Genomic DNA, 14921 nt, shown 5'->3' on the forward strand with positions numbered 1-14921 from the left:
CTTTTATATTGCTTTCCTTCAACTTTTTCCCCGCCCTCTCTTGCTGCTAGAGGTGAGGCTCTTTTGCACTGTGGTGGATGGGTGGGGCTGTTGTGGAGCGTGGGTGTTGTGGTGGACGGGTGGGGCTGTTGTGGAGCGTGGGTGTTGTGGTGGATGGCTGGGGCTGTTGTGGAGCGTGGGTGTTGTGGTGGATGGCTGGGGCTGTTGTGGAGCGTGGGTGTTGTGGTGGATGGCTGGGGCTGTTGTGGAGCGTGGGTGTTGTGGTGGATGGCTGGGGCTGTTGTGGAGCGTGGGTGTTGTGGTGGACGGCTGGGGCTGTTGTGGAGCGTGGGTGTTGTGGTGGACGGCTGGGGCTGTTGTGGAGCGTGGGTGTTGTGGTGGACGGCTGGGGCTGTTGTGATGAGGGACTATTGTGGTAAGAGTGGCGTCGTCTGAAGTATCAACTATCACTGAAAAAAACATACAGTAGAATGAGCCTAAACATCCACCATCAGCTTGAGACACAACTCTCCGGACACACATACTGGTCTCGAGAAACAGTGACACGCAAGATGTACACACGGTAGCCACAACGTGTTTAAGGAGGATATGGAGAAAACGAAGAACATTAGAGAAGAAACAGTAGCATGTTGGGCATGGAAACGAGCCGAGGAAAGAGGACAAGCAGAGCACAAGAGCCAGGACCCAGACGTGAGAGGGTACAACAAGACTCCGACGTAGCGGGTGTGGCCAAGGGTGTGGCCAGGATGTGTGGCCAGGGTGTGGCCAGGGTGTGGAGACAAGCCGTCAGGGAGCACACAGGTCCAGTGATTGGCTCAACATTCGCTCTAGGCGCCCCTTCCCCGGGATGATTATCACCCCTCTGAGATTGGCCATGGCGCAATACTGCACCACCAACAAGACCACATCACCACAGTTAGACAGCAGTTGCTCTAAACTGTCTCGCGAAATAGAGCCTTTTTTCAAATTTTGTCCCCTAACTCCCCTTCCCACTTTCGGTGGGGGGGGGGGGGAAGGGGGTATAGGGTTTTTATGTAGCTTCAGGGCACTAAGTAGCGGGTTGTTCCCACCGGAAGTAGCGGCCTTTTCCCACCGGAAGTAGCGGCATCTTCCCACCGGAAGTAGCGGCATCTTCCCACCGGAAGTAGCGGCTTCCTCCCACCGGAAGTAGCGGCTTCCTCCCACCGGAAGTAGCGGCATCTTCCCACAAAAAGCTAAGTACACAAGTTGTGTCCCGGAGACGTGTTAACTTGGCCGTGCGAGGATGTGGGGGGGGGAGGGTAGAGGTGAGGGGGGATGGAAGAGAGAGGTGGGAGAAGCGGGACGGAGACGGAGTGGGAGACTGGAGTGGTGGGTGCATGGGAGGGGGAGTGTGGGGGACCTGGGGTGTGGGAGGGGGATGAGGTGCCCGGCTCACCCGCCTGGAAATTCACATTAAGATTATAGGTCGAATTCTGGTCCTTCGTGGCCACCACGACACCGTGTTTGTGACAGCACTCTTACACGGTGTGTGTGTGTGTGTGTGTGTGTGTGTGTGTGTGTGTGTGTGTGTGTGTGTGTGTGTGTGTGTGTGTGTGTGTGTGTGTGTGTGTGTGTGTGGAAGCTCCATATCCTGGTATTGTACAGAGTTACAACAGGAAATCATCGAACAACGACATAAATACATATATAAACATTCCAGTTATCGTCGATGCATCTCTTCGCCCCCTCCCCTTCCCTTCCCATATTCCCTCACCCCCCTCCCTAGCCCCTTCCCTCCCTCACCCCCCCCCTCCCTCCACATCTCCCTATCCCTTCCCTCCCCCCCCTTTACCAAACCAAAACAATGGAGGGTCAGCGAGCGTGACAGTTATTGACCCCGCGGCCACTAATACCGCTCAGGCACGCCCACGGAAAATTGACATGTTAGCTTCATCCCACCACAGTTTTGGGGCTCCATTAAAATCAAATAAAACATTTATTATATTCTTGTTTTGTGTTCCGTGTTCGACATAGCTGGCAGGCGGTATATGTGAGAAGATGTGTAGGGATAGTGCTTGATTGATTGTTTATTGGTAGGAATAATGATTTATTGAACAAATCCACAAGGGCAGTGATGAGGGTTCGAACCTACGTCCGGGATGATCCCAGACGCGCCTTAGTTGATTGCGCCACGACATGGTTAAAAGAATTGCAACCGGAAGTGCCACTGCCGTCACACGGATCCCGCAGCCTCTCCGAGACACATCACGGCCCTTGTGGCTTTGTTCATTTGATGTATCACGCTACTGTGATTGTTGTGTGTAATGATTATTGTTCATGAGGAGGAGGAGGGGAGGGGAGGGCCCCCTCCCAACACTCGTCAGTTAACGTTTTATATATATTCTGTTTCCTTGTCTTTGTTTCAAGTTTTGTTTCTCTGCCCCTTACCTGTACCTGTCTTGACTGGCCTCTCCTCCCTCCCCTCACCCCTCACGCCCCCTCCTCCCTCCCCTCACCCCTAGCAGGGAGGGAATATAGAGCTAGACTTCGCTCCTCCATAGATACTGATAGGTAAGTAAGTACCATCTTGCCCCTCCTCCTCCTCCTCCTCCTCTACCTCCTTCCCTTCCACCTTTTGCCCCCCCCCCTCCTGCACCTCCCCCACCCTTCCTGCACCTCCTCCGTACCCCCTCGCCCCACGGGGACAGTCACCACCACCACCACCCAGGGGGGCGCCACCCACACCACGGCTAGCAACTATCGTCAGGAAATTGGAAAGTTGCTATTGGGTTTTAGATCAATGAAAGTGTGAGGGGGATATGCATAGAGGGAAGAGGGGTGTGGGAGGGGGTGTGTGGGAGGGGGGGTGTGGGAGGGGGAGGGGGGGAATGTGGTGTGGGAGGGGGTGTGTATGGGAGAAGGTGTGGGCGTGAATATGACAGGTGTGTGTGTGAGAGTGACAATGACAGTGAGTACTCTCCAAGATGCGTTAACAGTATTCAGCTTAGTATTCACAGTCGATAGCTGCCTTTGCAGCTATCGACTGTGTGCTGCACTGTACCCTCACCGTGATGGAGCACACAGAGTGCTCCTCCACCTCCAAGCCCCCGTCACTGTCCTCCACACCTCCACCTCCAAGCCCCGCCACTGTCCCCCACACCTCACCGCTCCACTAATCAGACGTCCAACTCACATTTCTGACAACTAAGGAACGTGGCAATGTTTCGGTCCGTTTCGGACGGAGCGAAATGTTGTGACTTCCTTTATTTTCAGATGTGGGGGGGGGGGGGGAAGGGGGAGGGAATTATCAGGGGAAGCGCCAAGTCATCTCGACTATATAGCACTGGGAAGGGATCAGGATAAGGTTTTGGGATGGGACGGGGGAAGGAATGGTGCCCAACCACTTGGACGGTCGGGGATTGAACGCCGACCTGCATGAAGCGAGACCGTCGCTCTACCGTCCAGCCCCGTTATTGTGACTTGCTGCCTCCGTATTGACAAACGTCTTCCTGACGTCATCTTAGCCCTGTTGTGTGTCAGGCTTCCTTACATGTTCCCTCGATTCATGATTTGTAATTTTAAACGTTCTTTCTTGTCCACTTTGCTGGTTTCTTGGAGAATTTGGCATGTCGTTATCATGTCTCCTTATCACAGCTAGTTCTGCTCCTCAGTATGGCGCGTTGCATAAATTTGTACTTTTTAAAGTTTTATTTTATATATTTTTTTGTCAGGTGGGAGTTCCATACCGGGGGCTGCATACACGACGACTGGTCTGACGTTTCTTGTCCAGTATACATCATTCTTAACGCTCACGCGTGACGTCAGTTCTTGGCTATCCTATATTGCCTCTGGGTTCTACATTCTCAGATTGCTGTTCTCATTACATTGCACTTTCATGCTTGAAATCAAGTAGCCATTTGAGAGACTATCTCTGAAGTTTGAATTGATTACTTTAAAGTCTCTCTCGCTCTTCTTCTATTGACTTACCAGCATCCCACAACATGGACATGTTGTGGACATGTTGTGGACATGCTGCTAAAGGCATAACCAACTCCTTCACTTTCCTGCGCTTTCATGTTGTCTGTCACTCCGTCGTCTTGCAGACGTAGCGTGGGAGGGAGAGTGGGAGGGAGAGTGGGAGGGAGAGTGGGAGGGAGAGTGGGAGGGAGCGTGGGAGGGAAGAGATAACTTGCGAGGGGCGGGAGAGAGGAGAGGGAAAGATAGAGGAGAGATAGCCTAGGAGGAGAGGAGGGGGGGGGGAGGGCCGGGCAGAGAGAGAGAGAGATAAGTGGTCACAATTATAGTTAATATACGGCCCGGGAAATGAGGCGGGAAGCTCAGGATAGTTCCCCCGCCCCAGTACCCCCAGTTCCCCCGTACCACCAGTTCCCCCGGCCCCAGTAACACCAGTTCCCCCGGCCCTAGTAACACCAGCTCCCCCGCCCCAGTACCACCAGTTTCCCCGCCCCGGTACCACCAGTTCCCCGGCCCAAGTACCACCAGTTCCCCCGCCCCAGTACCACCAATTCCCCCGCCCCAGTACCACCAATTCCCCCGCCCCAGTACCACCAGTTCCCTCGCCCCAGTAACACCAGTTTCCCCGCCCCGGTACCACCAGTTCCCCGGCCCCAGTAACACCAGTTCCCCGCCCCGGTACCACCAGTTCCCCCGCCCCAGTACCACCAATTCCCCCGCCCCAGTACCACCAATTCCCCCGCCCCAGTACCACCAGTTCCCCCGCCCCAGTAACACCAGTTTCCCCGCCCCAGTACCACCAGTTCCTCCGCCCCAGTACCACCAGTTCCCCCGCCCCAGTACCAGCAGTTCCCCCGGCCCAGTATCACCAGTTCCCCCACCCCAGTAACACTAGTTACCCGGCCCCAGTACCACCAGTTCCCACTCCCCAGTACCACCAGTTCCCCCGTCCATCCAGTCATTTACAGTTGGTTTATCAAGGTACTGTTGCTCAAAGTTTCCTTCGGCCCACAGTTCTGTGACTCAGAGGGTCCTGTGACTCAGAGGGTCCTGTGGTTCAGAGGGTCCTGTGACTCAGACGGTCCTGTGGCTCAGTGGGGTCCTGTGACTCAGAGAGTCCTGTGACTCAAGAGGGTCCTGTGACTCAGAGGGTCCTGTGACTCAGAGGGTCCTGTGACTCAAAGGGTCCTGTGACTCAGAGGGTCCTGTGACTCAAGAAGGTCCTGTTAAGAGGGTCGGTGCTAATGAAGACGCGAGATGGTCGGAAACCAGGTGTATATTACCCAGGGTTTCATAACGGTATAATTTCCGCACGTCAAACTGAGCATCAACACGGAGGTGTCGGCGCGGGAGATGAGGCACCTGGAGGCATCTCATTAAGGGAAGCTGTTGTTGTGGAGAGTGAAGGATGCCCACTTATGGCAAGACGGGGGTGGGGGGGGGGGAGAATGGGTTGCCGGAAGGACGTATGGGTAAGAGGGTAGGTGTATGGGGGGGAAGGAAAGGAAGAAAATAAAAGAGAAAGGGGGGAGATCGATTATATGCGATGATTAATGCCCAATCCTGTCACCAAGTCTTGATTGGACATTAATCATCAAGGAGACTTGGTGTCTCAGCATGGCGGACATGTTGCTCAAGCCAACATGAACGCCACCATCAACCAGCATGTTCTCGTACATATTAATCACTTGCGTCTCGACCACAGTGTTGTAGCAAGGACAACTGGCTTGACACAAACTGATGCTGCAGGAAAAGGAAGGTGTTGAAGGGGCACTTGACTCGGCCCCATCAACAGCGACACCACAACAACAACATTCTAAGAACACAGCAGGAACAACAGCCAAAACTATGGACACAACAATAATGACAGCAAATACAACTGGGTAACAGGACTAGCACAGTTCAACAACAAAACAAACAAACAGCCTCACCCCGCTCATCGCCAGACCAACCAGAGTGACCACAGTGAGTGGAGGGAGGGAGGGGCGAGGGAGGGGCGAGGAGGGGCGAGGAGGGGAGAGGGAGGAGCGAGGGGGGGAGGGGGGAGGGCGAGGGGGCCCGGCCGAACAAGGGTGCCACAGATATTGCTCCAAGTTTGGAGTGGAAAGAAAGATTCTTAAGACTTTAGTTGAATCAGTCGGGGACCCCCTCTTGTGTCCGGCCACGGGGACCCCCTCTTGTGTCCGGCCACGGGGACCCCCTCTTGTGTCCGGCCACGGGGACCCCCTCTTGTGTCCGGCCACGGGGACCCCCTCTTGTGTCCGGCCACGGGGACCCCCTCTTGTGTCCGGCCACGGGGACCACCTTCGTGTCCGGCCACGGGGACCACCCTCGTGACCGGCCACGGGGACCACCCTCGTGACCGGCCACGGGGACCACCTTCGTGTCCGGTCCCTAGGTGCTACAGTATTCAGACATTAATTCCTTTCCAAAGTCTTAACTCCATATATTTCATGCTTTTGTAGAACACACCAAGAGTTAAATGATTAGATCATTAATATTAGAAGCATTAGTTACAATATCTTAACATTCATTGCATAGTAGAATATAATGGGGTGTTTATGTTGTTATTCATCTCTGGGAGCTGCCACACCGACCTGTCACTCAGACAGGTGTGGCAGTATGAGTGACAGGTTGGCCACACCTGTCTTTATCTTCGAACACACATGCTCTTCACCAACATCTACACTCTTTTGATGATTATTCATATTATGTTACATGAAATTATATGTATGTATGTGTGTGTGTGTGTGTGTGTGTGTGTGTGTGTGTGTGTGTGTGTGTGTGTGTGTGTGTGTGTGTGTGTGTGTGTGTGTGTCATTTATATGCGATGTTGACAGCTGGGACAAGAACATAAAAAATATTTGAATAATTAACCCACACACACACACACTAGACACCTGGAGACCTTAAGGAACTTTCCACGTGACCAATGATATCGTTTTCTCACCCTTGTTTCCTTATGTCAGGCTCAAAATACTTATTGAAACAATCGACTTGAGAATGGTCCAGGACGGACCGAAACGTCGTCGTCCCTTCACCTTCTAGTGTGTGGTGTTGCAACCCGTTCTCGCACTTTCGTACAATCAATATTGACTTATTAAATAAATGCATATGTGACATACTAATTTATTGTGAATATTTTAGTTTACCTTGAAAAGCTTCATAGAAAACACCGACCTTATCTAACCTTCTTAGTAGGTTAAGTAATAATTGTAATTACGAAGCAATAAGATGCTTATCTTAACATACTAAGAAGGTTAGGTAAGGTCGGTGTTTTCTATGAAGCTTTTCAAGGTAAACTAAAATATTCACAATAAATTAGTATGTCACATATGCACTTATTTAATAAGTCAATATTGACTGTACGAAAGTGCGAGAACGGGTTGGGTCTGGTCATCATACTTATTGAAACACATTACTGCCAGAGACATTTCTGACGTTTATTATGCATGTAGCCCGTTCTCGCCAGCGTTCCCAACGTCAAGAAGCTGTCGTATTAGAGTTCCCTTATCCTAACCTACCAGATGAGCCACGAACAGAAAACGGAATATTATCTCAATTTCGCTAGCCGCTACCACCTTCTTGTACGGCAGTTTTTGGCCTTAGGTAAAAACGTCAAAATGCGACGTGCTATCACGAGGACCGTTGCATATAGAACCCCGTAAGATCTCAACAGAAAAAAAAGCCAAATCGCAGAAGTGGTAACGAATAATTACGTTGTAAATAATGTCTCAGGGTTGTCTGGTCGGCTCTACACAGCGTCGTAGAGTCTTTCTCTGTGACTGTTTATATAGACTCCTTCCTTTAGAGCACCGCTTCCCAAACTGGGGTCACGGCCCCCTCCCTGGAGGGCCGTTTTGTAATATGTAGGGGGCCATAGTTGAGACAATGTACAGGTTATGATACCAGAAAATAAGGGGGAAATAACCTGCTTAAATTTATCTTGCTAATTTTTTGTTTAATACTGAGTGTAGCGGTCAGCAATATGGACACTACATAAGTCAATCGTCAATATTGACACTGTCAGCATTAAGTTTACACAAATAAATGTACATAATAAACTTGAACTGGTAAAGAACAGTAAGCCACAAAAAAAATACGTCACGTTCTCTATTGAATCAGCCAATCCGCTACAAATGAGACTAATTACTAGAAAGTGAAGCCCCGTAAAATTCACGTTTTCTACGCGTCTTTCTCGACAGTTAAGAAGCCGCGTGCCTTGAGTTCGTACGTTTCTGGCAAGGCAAAATTGTTGCATTTTTTGACGGAGTGGAGAGGTGAGAGAGAGAACGGGCAGGTGACCCACACTGCTCTCGTTCTCATGGAGGTAGATGTTGTGTTTGGAGGGTCGGGTGTGTCTTGGTGTGTGGCGGGCCGCGTGGCGTGCTTTATCATGTGAGGTGGCGGCCGCCTTGTGTGACCTGTCCACCACTCTCCCTCACTCATCCGTCACCCAGGCTACTTCACACCAGGGCCACCCCTCACACCCAGGGCCACCCCTCACACCCAGGGCCTCACCCTCACACCAGGGCCACCCCTCACACCCAGGGCCTCACCCTCACACCAGAGCCACCCCTCACACCCAGGGCCACCCCTCACATCAGGGCCACCCCTCACACCAGGGCCTCCCCTCACACCAGGGCCACCCCTCACACCAGGGCCTCCCCTCACACCAGGGCCACCCCTCACACCAGGGCCACCCCTCACACCAGGGCCACCCCTCACACCAGGACCACCCCTCACACCCAGGGCCACCCCTCACACCCAGGGCCACCCCTCACACCAGGGCCACCCCTCACACCAGGGCCACCCCTCACACCAGGACCACCCCTCACACCCAGGGCCACCCCTCACACCAGGGCCACCCCTCACACCAGGGCTCCGGGTGTCAACTCTAGCAGGCAAGGTGGGAGCCACAGGAAGGGCGCGCGGCTCCCTGGACTTACAAGCCGCGACGTCCACATTCTCACGGACCAAACGGAATTATAAACCAATCCTCACTGGCTTGACACCTGTAGTGTTCACCTCCCCGGCCGCCATATTTATATATTTTTTAAACAGTCTGCAACTTTCCCCTCATGACGAAATGGTAATTGATAAACAGTCGATTTTACACATCTGTTCCAGTTACGAGTACACCTGTGCACCAAGCCGTGTACACCTGTGCACCAGGCCGTGTACACCTGTGCACCAGGCCGTGTACACCTGTGCACCAAGCCGTGTACACCTGTGCACCAGGCCGTGTACACCTGTGCACCAGGCCGTGTACACCTGTGCACCAAGCCGTGTACACCTGTGCACCAAGCCGTGTACACCTGTGCACCAGCCCGTGTACACCTGTGCACCAAGCCGTGTACACCTGTGCACCAAGCCGTGTACACCTGTGCACCAGGCCGTGTACACCTGTGCACCAAGCCGTGTACACCTGTGCACCAGGCCGTGTACACCTGTGCACCAAGCCGTGTACATCGTATGAGGTGGAAATGTTTTCTCACAAGAGCAATGTATAGAGGCAAACAGCTGCTGGGACCCTCAACACTTTCAATATGAAGTGAAGAGTCCTCACCAGTCTTACATCCCCCCCCTCCTCCTCCTCCCTTCTCCCCCTTCCATGCACTCTCCGCCCCTCCTCTATCCCTTCTCCTCCACCCCCCTCCACGCACTCTCCGCCCCTTCCCCTCCTAGCACTCCTAACCAACGCTTCCACTCTGTATACCCACACGAAGGACCTCCACCTTGCCACCCACACCCAGCACCCTCACTCAACACCCACACCCAGCACCCACGCCCAGGACCCACACTCAACATCCCCTACACTCAAGCAGCCCCACACCCCAGCAGTCAATAACTGAAATCTCAGCACTGTAGAGCAGCCCACAACCCGGGGAGGCCCGTCGTCACCCAGCTGAGAAACACTGCAGCTGTCAGAACAGTTGTGGAGGGTGTGCGGGATCGAACCAGCGTCCATGGACCACGATATGATTAAAAAGTTCCACAACCCGTGATCCACTCAAAGACACGTGGTATTTCGAGGCGCGGGGCTGGTGCCGGTAGTGGAGCTCTCCACCCAACCCTTCTTCTCCCACTTATATTGGTCTCTCCATCTCCCTTCCAATACACACAATACCAGTATTGCGGTTTCATCGTGTAATATTGTACATCTATTACCGTCTCTCACGTAGTAAAGTGTCTCTTTTTGGTTGTAATATGTGGAACAGAAATCCTGCAGCGAGATAATTGTTTAGTAATAAAACGTGGGTTACAAGTCCGTGGAGTTGAGAGATGGCAGCCGAGAGTTAAACAGGTAAAAGAACATGTGTATAGCCAGCACTGGCAACAGTTTTTGCAAGGCATCAATCATGCAACATCATCCCAAATGTGGAATAAAATTAAAAACATTTCTCACCCCAGCAGTCAACTTGCTCAGTACTCACCTGTAGACTAGGCCGCCATGTTGCTTCAGTAATATGCAACCACTGCCAGTATAAGCAGCCTGGCCCCTGGATGTACACCACCATCTCCCTAGTACCAATATAAGTCGAAGATTCAATTCTGAATGTGTACAGTTCTTGAGAGGATTATACTCGACAGGTTAATCTTTCAAATTAGACTCCCAACTTGCTCCTAACCTGTGTGGTTTCCTTCTTGGAAGAAGCACTCAATCATCCTTTGCTGAATATTGTATTAGACAGTGACCAAGCTCTCAGACGGCATTTATTGACCATCAAACTGCTTTTGACACAGCAAACAGAGAAATAATCTTAGAACAATTCGCCTCTTCTGGAGTTAAGGGAAGACTGGTGACATATATGGCTCAGGGGTTACTTGAGTAACAGAACCGCTTCAGTCCCTTCCAAGGAGGTCAAAAGCTCCCCCAGCTTCCCCTTCATTGCCAGGTCCCTCTCCACTACCATCTCCCCTTCATTGCCAGGTCCCTCTCCACTACCATCTCCCCTTCATTGTCAGGTCCCTCTCCACTACCATCTCCCCCTTCATTGTCAGGTCCCTCTCCACTACCATCTCCCCCTTCAGTGTGAGGTCCCTCTCCACTACCATCTCCCCCTTCAGTGTGAGGTCCCTCTCCACTACCATCTCCCCCTTCAGTGTGAGGTCCCTCTCCACTACCATCTCCCCCTTCAGTGTGAGGTCCCTCTCCACTACCATCTCCCCCTTCAGTGTGAGGTCCCTCTCCACTACCATCTCCCCCTTCAGTGTGAGGTCCCTCTCCACTACCATCTCCCCCTTCAGTGTGAGGTCCCTCTCCACTACCATCTCCCCCTTCAGTGTGAGGTCCCTCTCCACTACCATCTCCCCCTTCAGTGTGAGGTCCCTCTCCACTACCATCTCCCCCTTCAGTGTGAGGTCCCTCTCCACTACCATCTCCCCCTTCAGTGTGAGGTCCCTCTCCACTACCATCTCCCCCTTCAGTGTGAGGTCCCTCTCCACTACCATCTCCCCCTTCAGTGTGAGGTCCCTCTCCACTACCATCTCCCCCTTCAGTGTGAGGTCCCTCTCCACTACCATCTCCCCCTTCAGTGTGAGGTCCCTCTCCACTACCATCTCCCCCTTCAGTGTGAGGTCCCTCTCCACTACCATCTCCCCCTTCAGTGTGAGGTTCCTCTCCACTACCATCTCCCCCTTCAGTGTGAGGTCCCTCTCCACTACCATCTCCCCCTTCAGTGTGAGGTCCCTCTCCACTACCATCTCCCCCTTCATTGCCAGGTCCCTCTCCACTACCATCTCCCCCTTCAGTGCGAGGTCCCTCTCCACTACCATCTCCCCCTTCAGTGTGAGGTCCCTCTCCACTACCATCTCCCCCTTCATTGCCAGGTCCCTCTCCACTACCATCTCCCCCTTCAGTGTGAGGTCCCTCTCCACTACCATCTCCCCCTTCAGTGTGAGGTCCCTCTCCACTACCATCTCCCCCTTCAGTGTGAGGTCCCTCTCCACTACCATCTCCCCCTTCAGTGTGAGGTTCCTCTCCACTACCATCTCCCCCTTCAGTGTGAGGTCCCTCTCCACTACCATCTCCCCCTTCAGTGTGAGGTTCCTCTCCACTACCATCTCCTCCTTAAGTGTGAGGTTCCACTTGGGTTAAAACCCAGCAAGCAATAATGGTGAGACTCTCAGGCCTGCCACTTGCTCACACCTCAAGACCTCTTCCAACAGAAACTGCCCCCCCCCCTCTCCCCTCCATCCCTCCCCTCCATCCCTCCCCTCCTTCGTGTTTCTCATCCCCCCCCCCTCTCCATCATCCACTCTCCCTTCCATTTATCCTCCCTCCATCCTCTTCACTCCCCTCCATCACCCGTCAAGTGGAGTGAATGTTGACAGTTTCAATAAAACATTGATGTCCCGCCCTCTTGCCCCATCTTTCCCCGTGTTCTAAAGGCCTCTTACACACGACCCATCGTGAAAGTGTTTATAAAGTCTTTCAGTAATATGGAGGACACCACCTTTATTTGGATTAGTGAGGACCCTTAGCCTCGGAGAAGAGAAGGAATGACATTCGAGGGATCCATTGTGGACCGGGTATGCACTTAGGTATTGTCTTCTACTGTCAGTTCTCAGCGCCTAGTCGTATCCGACCCACACAACAGGATCCAACAATTATAGGAATAACAGGTTGTGACCCACAACAACAACCAGAAATAACAGGTTGTGACCCACAACAACATCAACAACAACCAGAAATAACAGAAGTGGCAGGTTTTGCGCCCCAAAGCTAACAGACGAAATCCATTTCCAGGAGAAATGTCGGCAGCGTCCGGATGAGTGAGCGCGGCCACACCCGCAACTGACCCAACCATAGAACTCAAGCTACGAGAACAAGTCGAAGTCGCAGCCAGCCTGGTAGCGCCGAGGACACAGACGACCACAAAAGAGGACAACCCAATTACAGAATTATTTCATTTAAGAGAGAGGCGAAAAATACTGTTTATCGGAGGGAGACGGAAGAGGCTGTGTATGGCAATGTGATTATTACACATTCCGCCAGATAATTTATTGTCATTAGTGGTTTTGTTATGAGCAAGATTGACTCACTGCCACAAATACAGAAGTTTTTTGTTTCGTGATCTAACGTTACAAGGACACGTTCGTGTATGGTTGGAAAGGCTTAGTGGGGGTTACTTAGTTGGTGTGGCTTAGTTACGAATAGTGTACTTGTGGGAGGGGCTTTGTGGCAGGGTGTTTGTGGGAGGGGCTTTGTGGGAGGGGCTTTGTAGCAGGGTGCTTGTGGGAGGGGCTTTGTGGGAGGGGCTTTGTGGGAGGGGCTTGTGGGACTCCCTGTCACACCTCCCGCCATCCCCACCTCCCCCCAACCCTACCAGCCACACCTTCCCAAACACGTAATCTGTCCTCTCAAGTAATACATCGCATTTTGAATGGTCCCAACGGGTGAAATATGATGTACTATATATCACAGCGGCTCACAAACAACCATGGTTTTCTAGGCACAGGTCATCGGTTAGGTTTGGGGACAATTTAGTACATCATTTTCGATCCGTTGTGACAACTGGAGAGGACGGGCTAGCCCGCGACCAGTCCACTTGCGGGGTTGGCCAAGAGGAGCCAAGGTGGCGCAGACACACGCCATCTGTGATACCATCTGCGTTAAAGAAGACCTCTCGTCCACCACCACCTGAGGCCTCTTACTCTGCGACAGCTGGTTCTTAAGTACCTCTTCACTTCCTCCTACCCTCACCTCAGCCACCTGTCTCTTGCGTCATTAAAAGCCAACTCTAATGCTTTAAGATGTTTTCAAATATACTTCGAGGATTTTTAACCATTGCTAAATGAGAGTTCACGCTAAAAAAAATGCAAGGGCAAAACGGCAATCAATTATTATTGCAAAAATCAATTGTTTGGTGTCACTGAAAAGATGTGTCTATGAAAATAGGAGGCTACATTATTTATTATTCTTCTAAATCACAAACAATATATTCATGATTTGGAAAAACAATTCAAATTGGCAAGACTCCACAGGCGACAGCACCAGCGACCTTTCTGTCATGGCAACAGACGTCAATCCATCAATCACGTACAGAATCTCCAAATGACGAAGCCCCCAAAGCACACAGTGGATCCCGGGCCGGCTTCACCCCAACCCTCGCTGGCACGGTACAGTACCACCCCTACCATGGTACCACTCACCTGGTACACACAGGTACTCACCTGTCATCCTTGCGGGTGGCTGTGGAGTGAATAGCGGAGAGTTCGTCGCTACAGCGGGCCCTCGGCATGCTGCCTCGCTCCTTCTCTACTCTTTTCTTCTTCAAGTATTCCTCTTCTTTCCGTTACCGTTCCTTTGTTAACGTCCCTGTTCCTCACAGAGTGCTCCTGTTCCTCACAGAGTGCTCCTGTTCCTCTGAGAGTGCTCCTGTTCCTCTGAGAGTGCTCCTGTTCCTATTTTAGTGTTCCTGTTTCAGTGTTATTGTTCGTGTTCTAATATGGCTGTTCCTATTCCTTTGTGTTCAAGCTTCTGTTCTTGGTTAGTGTTCCTGCTCTTCTATTAGTGTTCTCCCACTGTTAACATCATTCATGTTCCGCTGGCAATGTTCGCGGGTGTCCGTAGCAGCTGTGTGTCCGTCCTGGTCCAGCAAGGAGCGGCCGCCTCGCGCTACACTGAAGATAAGAGAGAAAAAAAGGCGATATTCATTACTCTGATTCCAAATGAAATACTCGATAACGTGAGTATTTAACCCACACACGACAATAATTTTTTATAAATATACACTAGTTTAGTGAAGTGCCGCACCAGCCTGTACATCTTTTCTCAACCTTTGACGGCTTTCTTTACAGATATTAAACCGCTTGTGGGCTCCGAAGAACAAGGAGGCTGTTTATAATAATAATTACAGTTGATTGGGAAGTTTCGGTGATCCTAAACTGTTTAAGAAAGTCGCCAAAGATTGAGAAAAGATGTACAGGTTGGGACAATAACGTGGCTGAAGATCTGATGACCAAATCACGTATCAGAC

The 14921-nt window shown here is 51.8% G+C and overlaps 1 protein-coding gene across 1 annotated transcript in view; it reads right to left on the reverse strand.

Annotated features, from left to right (window-relative positions):
* Window positions 1–14921, reverse strand: part of Hdc (histidine decarboxylase) — a 61985-nt gene that overhangs the window by 29523 nt on the left and 17541 nt on the right. Inside the window, exon 2 of the mRNA XM_045725723.2 lies at window positions 14116–14565. Within this exon, the coding sequence (XP_045581679.1) occupies window positions 14116–14183 (68 nt within the window). The 5' untranslated portion in view covers window positions 14184–14565. The remainder of the gene's footprint in view (window positions 1–14115; window positions 14566–14921) is intronic.

This window comes from Procambarus clarkii, chromosome 44, assembly GCF_040958095.1.
Source record: "Procambarus clarkii isolate CNS0578487 chromosome 44, FALCON_Pclarkii_2.0, whole genome shotgun sequence".
Lineage (NCBI taxonomy): Eukaryota > Metazoa > Arthropoda > Malacostraca > Decapoda > Cambaridae > Procambarus > Procambarus clarkii.